The 11,927-nt window shown below is 35.3% G+C and overlaps 1 protein-coding gene across 1 annotated transcript in view; it reads right to left on the bottom strand.

The window, feature by feature from the left end:
* Positions 1–343: 343 nt before the first annotated feature.
* LOC121424356 (triple functional domain protein-like) overlaps positions 344–11,927 on the bottom strand; it is an 83,749-nt gene continuing 72,165 nt past the window's right edge. The window contains 12 exon segments of the mRNA XM_041620014.1: positions 344–3,128; positions 3,805–3,931; positions 4,471–4,623; positions 5,309–5,335; positions 5,779–5,960; positions 6,668–6,806; positions 7,814–8,014; positions 8,502–8,580; positions 9,242–9,415; positions 10,306–10,437; positions 10,902–11,186; positions 11,737–11,764. Coding sequence (XP_041475948.1) covers positions 3,093–3,128; positions 3,805–3,931; positions 4,471–4,623; positions 5,309–5,335; positions 5,779–5,960; positions 6,668–6,806; positions 7,814–8,014; positions 8,502–8,580; positions 9,242–9,415; positions 10,306–10,437; positions 10,902–11,186; positions 11,737–11,764 — 1,563 coding nt within the window. The 3' untranslated portion in view covers positions 344–3,092.

Raw genomic sequence — 11,927 nt, 5'->3', positions numbered from 1 at the left:
TCATTTTTTTTCTTAAAAAAAATGTACATGTGTGTGTGAAAGACAGCATGAACGATGAAATGTAGGTGTTGGTGAAAGTGGGTGAGGGTGAAATAGAGCGTAAATTACAATAGTGGGTGAGAGCATAAATTACAATAGTGTCGGTGCAAGAACGCCCATAGCAGCACACATAAGTGCATTGCATAAGTATGCAGGTGCATGAAAATGTTTTGCTACAGGCATCCTTGCACCGAAACAACGATATTGAGAATAAGTATACGGGTGAGAGCAAGGGATATGTGTGGGTGGATAATGGAATAATAGATTACATGCAACAGAAAGAAACTTTAAAAAAACACTTTCATATTTCATAGTATATTTCAATTATTCATTGTTGGGATTCTTCATCTACAGGAAATATACAATCTCATATACAAACATTAACAAAACAAGCTTATTATCAACTAGTCCATTTGTATAGTAAAAAAATAACTGATGTAAGTTACAAGACAACTGTAATATCAAGTTTGATTTGAACTCTTAATTAAGGCAAGTTAAAGTGTTGATGCATAACAAGCATACATGCAGTTTTCATTTCCAAAGTTGTTTAGTTCTACCAGGAAATTATATGAAGATATATTATATACCCTGTCTAAATAAATCATGAGTATATTGTGTCTTTGTCACCACCCCACCCCCCCCACAAATATAAAATTCTATTTAATTGGAGCTACCCATGAGCATATGGGGGGGGGGGGGGCATGTGTACAGCACTGCGAAGATAAGCAAATAAAGTTACCAACAAAATGTTAATTAATGGCAAATTAATATATTTTTATGCACTGTATATTTAATCAATAAGTTAACAAACAGGAAAGGGGTGACAGACTCCATTCTCATCTTGAAATGAAGAAATAGACATTTTTGTATTTTAACTGCATATTCTAAGAGTTCATTATAATGTCATTCAATCATGCAATGCTACATCTTATTCCTATATAAAAATAGACAATCTTGAAATGGTTTAGTACATTGAATTGAGGCCCTATCGGCATGAAATAGAACCCTTGTTTATTGGTACGCACATAGGACAACATTGACAATATTACACAATTGTACAAAAATATTGCAATATAATGGTATTAGAGGCCCTGTATTTGCATACTGTTAGGGTCAACATGTACACATTCACTTAATATTAATAACATGTACATGGCACATACATGAACTGTTATCAACAAAAAGTAAATACAAAAAGAAACAGAGAAAACCTGAGCATAATTTATGTAGAAAATGTGATGCTTCATGATTGGACATAAAATACAAACAAAATAATGAATATCGTAGAAGATATCCTTACAATCTGGGATTACAACATCGTAAACAGCACAATATCATTTCTAGCAATAAACTAAAATATTTCTGTGTGAAAGTGTACCTTATTACCACTTTTGAAAGTCCTTGTACATATGTTTTTGGTGCAAATGTTTCCATGAAACTGGCAGTATTTAGTTTCCCAAAAATGGAGTAAAAGCTTTAAGAAACATCTATTACTGACAAGGTTTCAATTTCATATATTACACTTGTACAAGCAGTGTATACATGTATAATGCAATAAAGAATACTGGTAAATTTCAAGCTTACTCGTGGTTTTGTTTATACTTTGAATTATTCTGATAAATTTATCAATTGATAAAAATCATTGCATGAAGCATTGGAACAATGGTTACCATAACATTCAATCCCTTTCTGACGATTTTTTCATTAGAACATTACTTGTAAGACACCATAACTGAAGTCGGCGACTCTCTTAGTAGGATGCCAACCTTTAACTTCAATCATCCCATTTCATCATAAAAGAAATAGGAACGAGAGGATTCTTGCTGGGAAGGTGCCAAACAATGCACGACCAGCCAGCAATAAAATATGCAGTATAATCATTTAATGTGGCCCGTTTTTCCACGTGGAATGATGGGAGAACCACTGAAAACATGGCCAACTTCTCTCTTAAGAATAGGTGGATGTGCTTTGCATTCATAACTTAATTCAAAAAGTACAAAATAATTACATTTATTGGATACAGAAGATATATAAATAAAAATTCTTTGGTAATCATGATGGATATGGATAACGATAATAACTACCTCAAAATAAATTGGTGTGCATACTATCTTTTCTGTTGTTATAAGACAATTTCAAGTATCTTGAATTCCTATAATACAAATCACTCTAATAGTTTTTATCAAGTTTGATATTCAGGCTAAACTGCAACTTACACAATCATGCAATATTAAAAAATACAGATAATGGCAGAGAGAAGAACTTCAAGGGAATCTTGCTATTTTTTTCCAAACTAACAATAATATTGCAGCATAGCACAGACAAAAGTATTAACTACTGTATAAGTTCATAATTCACTGTGTACCACGACTCAAATAAATTGGTTTCATTAGCGTGACTAAGCATACCAGGACTTAGAAACCTCTGCATCCTTTCCGAGGAGCCTGGTTATTTTAGATGATTAAATCCCTTGTCAAAGTGCACAAGACAATCCACATGGTCTTGAAGCCAGTTCGTGAGGTGACAAAACCCACTCCTATATTGAATGAGCTATCCTTCACAAAGACCAATATCTGTTGTTTTGAAAGCAAATCTATTCACATTCGTAGTGGCTTGATGTTCGTCAAAGAGCAGTATTCCACACGAAAGAATGCTCTCCAGAGCAACTGGAAGAGTGGATACTCACTCCTAGTCCAAGAATGCAACATCATCATCACAGCTATCCTTCACAAAGTCCATTATCTGTCGTTTTGAAAACAAATCTGTTCACATTCCTTGTGGCTTGATGTTTGTCAAAGAGCAGTATTCCACATGAAAGAATGCTCTCCAGAGCAATTGGAAGGGAGAATACAAACTAGTCCCAGAATGCATCATCATCATCATCAGAGAATCGCGTAGATTACTGAATTCTATTATTCCCATGGGCTTTGGAGAGGAACCAGCTGCTTACAGATGGCGACAAGTCCAATTACCAGGTGGGTTGATATTGCAGCTTGGTTTGAGAGAGTAAAGTTCTAATTTGCAATCAACAAAAGCAGAGGTGGATGTCTGTGTTATCTCCTGTTTACTTTCACCGATACAAAGTTGTGCTGTGATAAGAGAAAGAGAGAGAAAGAAAAGTGAAGGTATGCGAACCAACAAAATCAAAGAGGAATACTTTTAAATATGTTCTGGTACAAAAAAAAAAACATGTCGACAAGAATAATTAATTTTCATTAAAACCAAAATACTTCTGAAAATACATTACAATTGTTTCCAGCTTCTACAGATTTTAAGTATTTGTGTTACATGTATATATCTTCATATTTTAGTCAGCAACATCCAAAATGAAATAATCCACATTATCTTTTTTTTATTATGATTTCAAGTGAAAAATGTATGAAAATGTATCTGATATATCATATTAGTTGCAAAACCTTTTAACCCTCTTGCAAAACAGGGAGAATAAATTATACATGGGGGCATTTTCCATACTTTATTTATTCTAAGTCACTTATATCAAGCAAAATAGTTGCCACTATTGCTATTAGATATCTTTTTCTAATTTTCTTTTGCACAAACTGCACATAGAACTAACCTTCACCTTGGCTAAGAGGTCAAAATTTTGGCTGGAAATATTTTTTGCGAGACATTTTTCTTTACAAAGTGCAACCCTTTTCTGCAATTTGGGTGAAATTTTTCCTATTTTACATATATATATATTTTTTTTTTTTGGGGGGGAAGCCCCCTGCCCTTTCCCTTTATTTAGAATTAGGTAGTCATTACCTGTGTTTTTCTTCTGTGTATGAAATCTTCTAGCCTGGTTTTGTGCATGAGGGTGGGGTCGTCTTGGGAAGAGTACGTCTGAGCAAACCAATGGTTCATCAAACATTCTGATGTGGTCTTCCTTTCACTATAAACAAGAAAAAAAGTATATGAGGTTTGATCAAGCAAATGATAGCAGTCCTTCAGTTATATCAACAGAAAATACAAAACATAAAAAATTATCAGAAGGCGAATGGCATTATCAATGCTCTAAACATAGTTCCGTATATTTTTCAACTATTGATAATCACTAAAGATAAGTCAAAAACTCATACAGAATTGCTGGACAGCCATTTCAAACTTGAAATATAAAATAAATGAAGAGAATGCTTAGTAGATAATGAAAGACATGTAGAATCTGGTAATCTCAATATCTCTTCCGGTTTAAGCACATCTTAAACTGCCTTCTATATAAATTCCCTCTTCCCTTCCTCCTCATCCTCCTTCTGATAATCCTCATCATCGTCATCATCATCCAACCATCCATTCAGGAGACTATCATTATGTCTTGATACAATGTGTAATATAAATTTATTTGGTAGTGGGTATTCATTTTTTTAAGAAGAAAAAAAAAGCTGAGTTAATTGATACACATAATTATATTATAGGATGAGATTGGACTCCTACCTAGTTTCTGGTTGGAGCAGTCCCGTGATGAAATGCTTGGCGTTCTGGCTGACATTCTTAAAGTACTCGTCCGGAAAGCTGTAGTCAACTCGGATAATGTTCATATTGGTCTCCTCCAAACTTTCATCAAGAAACGGGGAGATGCCACTCAACCTGTGATAATCAAATAAGTAAAAAGCAAAGATTGAAATGCATTGTTGTGCGTGATTGGGAAAAAAATCACATTAACATACAATAATTCACTTTAATACAATTCATTAACATCAGTGAGACATATCTAGCCATTTTGCATTTATTACCATTACCCCCCCCCCCTTAGTATTCCATCCCATACTATTTGGAGACAGCATTCTAAATACAATTAATTTTGACTTCTTATGGGTACCCATACTTGAAGCATAGTGAAAAATGGAGACAATTTTATTTCAAAGGGATAAAAGTGTTCCCCTATACAGTACATCCCTCAAATTTTTACTGCAAATCAGCCATCTAAGTAGGTACTTCTGTTTGGTTTTGTACTCTTTCAAAATGAAGTTGGGAAGCACATCCCAATTATTTAAAGTAAAATGTACAGTAATACTTCACAAAAGACACAAAATAGATGAGAAATACTGTAAGATTATTAAAGGTCAATTCTCCTCCATGCTTTCATTGGGAAATGACCAGAATTCAGTGACGGCAGAAGAAGTGTATTATTTCATTGTTTGTGATAGCTCTGATTGTGAAATGCAATACAATTCTGCAGTTTCACACAGAAAGAAATCCCTTTGATGTCTGATACTCTCATTTTCCTGATTTCTGTTCTTGACAGTTTATTCTACAGTAATAAGATACTTACATGACATAGGAAAGAGCTCCAATACTCCTAAAGTTGCAAATATAAAAGAGATGAAAATATGATTATTAAAAAATATCAAATAGACTAAGAAATCTAGACAGAAAGTGAAATACTACAATAAAAAAAATTAAAACATTTCCATTAAACAAGTAAAATGAGCATGTACATACATATTTTATCCTAACAAAGTAAACATATTGTATAATGGTACCCAAGCACTTCCCGTTATGTATAATTTTTTCATTCCATGTTATCAGATATGAAACCAATTACAAACTAGTCATTCTTCATAAAGATATTTTGTTTGATGAAAGACAGGGAAATCTTTACCAATTTCATCTTGATGTTTAAAAATAAAAAAATATTTCTAAAAAAATGTAAGTCTGGCTGTCTAGCATTTCATAAAAAAACCGAATAGAGCATTTTTGGAACATGGGGAGGTGGCTAGGAATTCAAGGTCTTTGACTTACCATACATCTGTGCCATAATCAATTTCATTTCCGCTGAGGAGCTCCGGTGCACAGAATTCTGGGTTAGCATTGAGTTCATGGTAGAAAGGCGGTGGGGAAGACCAAAGATCCATTGCATCACCAAAGTCAATCAGCTTTATCTGAGCTCGGCCCAATGCTACCTCAATCAGAACATTCTCAGGCTGTCAAACAAAATAAAAATAATGTTCAGTGTTTTAGATCTTGCTCTTAATCGGCCAAGCCAAGTCTCAAGGTATTTGGTGTAAGATTTCCAAATGACAAACTCTTGCTCATTCCCACATATGAATTAAAGCCTTATGCATAATGCAAGACGGTTTCAGGCAGAATCATGGTTACTTTTCTCAAAGTTTCACACCATTCTGGTGTTGATATTTCATTTAAATGTCACAGGACAGCTTTGGTATATCTATAAAAGACAGTTACATGCCAAAAGGAATTGTGTTCAAGTATGAAGAAAATAAAGAGTATCACAAGACTTGCTCAAAACAATGCAAAGCAACTGTGCTTAGCAATATTTTCGTGTTCAAAGTCACATGAGTCATCAAGAGAAATTATGCATATCCCCAATGAAATCATAATTATGTTATTCAACACAAGTCATAACAATGTCTTGGGCTTGTCCATGTGACCTAGGACAAATTTTTAAGACCTCTCTCATTAACAGGGGTGATTTTTGTCACCTGGGGCATGTTTCATGCAGAGTTTACAACTATGGTAACTTTGCCATTATGGCAACAACCATGGTAAGTCTCAGCAGCCAATCAAAATCAAGATTACCATAATAGTTATGAAGTTACAATAGTTGTATCTCTTGATGAAACAGGCCCCATGTCTGAACACTAAAAGTTGAAGTGCTCTGAATACCAACCTTAATATCGAGATGGACTATTCCATTTGAGTGTAGATAGTTTACTGCCTGTACCAGCTGTCTAATGAAGCCAATGATCTGTCTCTCGGTCACCTGAGACAGGCTCACCAGGTACTCCAAAATTTTACCATCAGGAATTCTACAGACATGATAAAAGCATATAATATTTAAATTGTATCATTTGGAGAAACAGGGGTGTTTTTTTTTTCAATCTGGGGAGCAATTCATCATATTTGTATTAAATCAAAAAAATTGATGGATCAGATAATTCCCTTGACTTAGATCATCTGAGAAGCACTGTATTACTATGGCAAAAGTTCGACAAAATGTCTGACAAGTTCTTTCATAAAATGCTCTTAACTTATTTGCCCATATGCACAATTTTAACAAAGTTGAGTGAAATGATTCCCTCTTATACAATACAAGAGGGAATCATTTCATGTACAATATTAAATTATAATGGCATGTATTGTAATCATTGAATATATATATACTTTGTTGGATATTTACTAATTATTGAATTCACAAGTTTTGTTTTGATTCCATAGGAAGCAATGACAAAAAGTGAAAGTTTAAATTTCCATTGCAATGTTGGATTAGCAAATAAGAACTCATATTAGTTTCAATGTAAGAAACATTAGAGCCTTGAAATGAGCTTCAGAACAACCCACTCCACTGTAATAATAGTCATAGAGTACAGTTCTTGAATGGACTTGTTTCACGAAGCTCTTTGCCAGCGATTGTCATCAACAAATGTGATATGCTACATAAATCTTAGCATCTAATTGGTTGAAAGCACATTTGTCAATGAAATTATCTGACAAGATGCTTCATGAAACACATTCTGAGAGTTCAAATAAAAAAATAATAATAATGGGGGGAGCGGGCCTATGCTCAAGCTGGGCCAACCCTGAGGGAACTCTCCTCCTGAGAGTTTGAAAACCCAGATATCAGGGACCACTGTGGGGTCAACCTGAAGATGTACGACAGACAACCACCTACGTATTAAAAGCTATACTTGAATAACTCGAACCTGCAATGTATTTGATTCCTGTAATTCCTGCAATAAAATCGCCTCAAGCATTTACTTATGATGCATTAAAAAAATTCTATGAATAATTGCTATTATCATAATAAGATACTCACAGATCTAAAACCAAGATGTACTGCCCATGAGTCTCATAGGTAGCATGTAATGAACAGATTAACGGGTGCTGAAGGGGCTGCATCATGGATGCTTCATGCTGAACCTGCTCAAGATCCATCAATCGCTTGCTGATGAACTTTGCTGCTAGTGCCTTATGTTGTTGAGACCGGGTGCAGGCATGTGTGGATGAGAACCTTCCCCTGTAAAGTGGAAAGAGGTTTTTACAAAATGATTTATATCGTGTTTTTACAAAAAGCAGGCGAAAAAATAAAAAACCTACACAAGAATTTGGTATTTATCACAAGCGGCTTCATTTGATTTAAAAAAAATTGAACCACATGTATCAATGTTATACTCTATAATTGGAAGAAAAACTTAAACATGAAATGCACGCACTTTGTTTGTACACTTCTAGAATCATGACAAAGATGGTAGTGGTTGTATTTGTGATTGCTGGGATAAGTATGGTGAATTTGAGGGGTGTAGGGTTGGGGTAATGATGATGGGGCAGGAGGAGGAGGGGAGAATGGTATTGTTGGTAAGTAATGATTATGATGCTGATGGTAATGTGAATATGGGTGTGATGATGAGGATGATGAAGAAGAGGATGTTGATGATGCTGCTGCTGATGAAAGTAAATCATCTTTCATATGAAAAAAAAGAGTATGATACACTTAGATATCATACCTTCCCAACTCTCTTGTAATGTTGAAATCTGTACTCCATGTGTGTTGCCAATACAGGTTGCTTTCTCTCCTTGCAAGGGCTGTGAGAAGAAACATACAAACAACTAAATAAACATGTCCATATCCTGAGAAACTGACATTCTTACAAACCCCTCCCATAAATTCACATTCTTCTGCTGATTTAACGCATAACATACTGGAACCAGACGGTCCTTGCACAATCCAAAACTCAGTAGTGAGGAGGTTAGGTCTGTCTCCTTCAATAAGCCTGAAGAATCTCAACTCATTCTTATTTCTATGTAAATTCATCGTTATTTCAAGAACTTGCTCATAAATTATATACCGGTAATTACTTTGCAGATCTATATAAAACTTATAGACAACACAAATTGTGTGAATGAGATCAAAGGAAACGGTTAAAATTGATTGAAAAAACTTTATTAGATGCAACTAGGTAACGGGTATATTTTATGATATTAGGAATCCCCATACTGATACAAGATCAACTCTATTTTGCTGTACATCATACAAACTGAACGCAAAAACATTCAGTCTGTACATTTAACCTGCTTCATGTGAGGGCAATACAGAAGAAATAATTTCTAGTGGACCATTTAACTAAAATATATTTCCTAAACACTATGAAAGTCCCTAGCATCCACAGTTCATCTTTATACAACAGGAGCTTTCCTTTTCAAAGATTTAAATCCTTATCAACTGCAGAGAATGAATCATCCTTACCAGTATCATCTGGGAGAGTGATGGCAGGTGTGGTCTCGCCCTTATCACTGCATCCAACATCATTCTGAGCTGTGATCCTAAACTTGTAGGATCCCCCTGCCGACAGCCCGTCCACTTTATGAGTAGTGTGAGCGATGTTAGCACAGGAGGTCTGCCAGTGAAGGGTACTGTGGGCTGAAAAATCAAGAAATAACAAAAAAAACTTGAAGTGATAACTTGTCTGGCTTTGTTTAGATGGGTGAAGTCAGGGAGAGGTTGGAGATGTTTGTATCCAAACTGAAACTACCATGAAAAATATAAAAGGGAAAGGTAATAAGGAAAGGAAAAAGAGAGACAGAGGGAGAGATCAGAAGTATAAGGACTGAAAAATGGAATAGTAAAACAGAACAAAAGTTTGAATATAGAGGGAGATAGAATGAAGATGCAATATGAGAATAAAAATGATTGACACTGAGTTAAGGATGAAAATATGAAAACCAAGGTAAATACAATGGTAACATGACTCAGCAGCCAATCACAATCGAGCTTTCTATGCTAGTTGCTATAGTTGTAACTCTTTGTGAAACATGGTCCTAGATTCTTGAATTCCCAGAAATTACCAGAGAAAATCCTTTATAAAAAGAAGCAAATATATTCATCAAAGGTTATAACTGCTTTCTCCCCCCCTAAAAATTAAAACAATTGGTTTTCATCTAGCATGATTCCAGTCTATGATTGCTCTAAAAAGATTCATAATATTAGTATTTACCTGGAGACTGGATTCATAGTTTTTCTGGCAGCCTGTTAGGTGCACACTTGCTAAACCAACCACTATGACGTTTTTTTTATATTGGTACCCAATTACCACCTGGGTGAGAGTGGCAAAGTGTGGATTGATGCCTTGCCAAAGGAAACTAGGCCATGGTGGGATTTGAACACACAACCCTCTGATTACAAGGCGGGGATCAAACTGCTACACGACACTTCAACATGACGAGTGTCCTAATGTCCCATGAATGTTAATATCTATATAATACACTTGTGGGAATGACAAAAAGACATTACTGATCAGTATTAGTACTCACTGATTTGTGCATAGTCAACGTTGTATGTAACACTTTCTGCATTGCCTGTGTTATGTGAGGGTTCCCATTGCAATATCACAGAGTGTGGTCTCCTTTCACATATAATGGGAATGCCTGGTGGGCCTGGGCGATCTGTAAGGTTTGTGAGGAAAAAGATATTTGTAAAAAGACTTCATGCACAAGACAGATGAAACAACATAAGAAACAAAACCTTTGGTATATTGCCACTCCTCTCAAATCAAGACATAGACTAAAAACTATATAACTTTTACTCTCCATTTTCCATTTGGGTCTTAAAATTTGTAAGAAGAGAATGATGACTTTGACAAAACCCTGTGCTTTCCTGCAGGGATAGACTGGAGCAGGGGAATCCTAATGCACATGGGTCGGACTTTGATTAAGGTATCTAAAACAAAATATCCTTGGCGCACTCCACCACAAGTTTACATGACACTTTTTTTAATGTAGAGAAATCATTAATCTGTACCTTCTAACTATCTTCTACCTCTTACTATATAACAAATCAAAATGATTATGTAACTTCAAAGATGGAAACCTATCACTTTTGTCCTGAAATCTATGCAATTAGAACTCACAGATTATCCTGAGAAGAGCTTTACATTCCGTAGAACCTGCATCGTTACTCGCTGTACACGTATAGACACCGTTATCCGTCTTACAGCTCCCCCGGATCTCTAAAAACACCATACCATCGTCCCTCTCCCAGACGTTGGTCCTGGTAGAAGGGGTAATGATGTCACCCTGTGGGTCCCTCCAGGTAATGATGGGGCGTGGCCGACCACACACCTGGCAGGACAGCGTGGCGGTGGTGCCCAAGTGACTGGATTGGTTTATCAAGGGTAGCGTGAAGGCAGGAGCAGCTGTTGAAAATGCAAAGAAATTGATAAATTGGATTTTATTTTGTAGAAAATCATACTGTTCTTAGTTTCAAATGTTAGAGGGGCTGCACTAGATTTGTGGGCAGGCAACTATACAACCATCTTTCAAAAGCTGGACCAGAATCAAATGAACTATTAAACGTGTATATATATATCAGTCTAATGATGATATTGAACTATTTTTCAAATCTTATGAATCTATGAACTACATCCACTTATGTCATATGATATTACAAATACATGTATTAAATCAAAGTATCAAAAAGTCACGTCCTACTGAAGGATTCGTCCTGAGAAATATAGCTTCCTTTCTGGCAAAATAGTATCATACCATGATACTATACAACTAACAATGAATGTGTTAACAACAGAATTTCCTTACTTTTATTGGTTTTGTACAAGGATCACCCATGTTTGGTAGTCAACAGATTGAACACATATAAGTAAGTTGATTGTGAATGACTGTAATAACAATATTGTTAACATATTCCAATAAAATTTCAGTACAGACAACACAAATATATAGACTTACCAGGTTGATACAGTGAAGCATTTACAGGCTGCGAATAAGAATAAAATATATGAAATTTTGTCAAAACATAGATATTTATAATCCAGGGGCCTATTGCAGAAAGAGTTGCAATCAATCGCAACTCTAAAAATCATGCTCAACTTGATTTTCAACCAGCGAGCATTTTGGACACGTGATTGATGCATAACAAT

The sequence above is a fragment of the Lytechinus variegatus genome, chromosome 1, assembly GCF_018143015.1.
Source record: "Lytechinus variegatus isolate NC3 chromosome 1, Lvar_3.0, whole genome shotgun sequence".
Lineage (NCBI taxonomy): Eukaryota > Metazoa > Echinodermata > Echinoidea > Temnopleuroida > Toxopneustidae > Lytechinus > Lytechinus variegatus.
The sequence above is the reverse complement of the archived record's forward strand: the minus strand, read 5'-3'. Positions and strand labels throughout refer to the sequence as shown.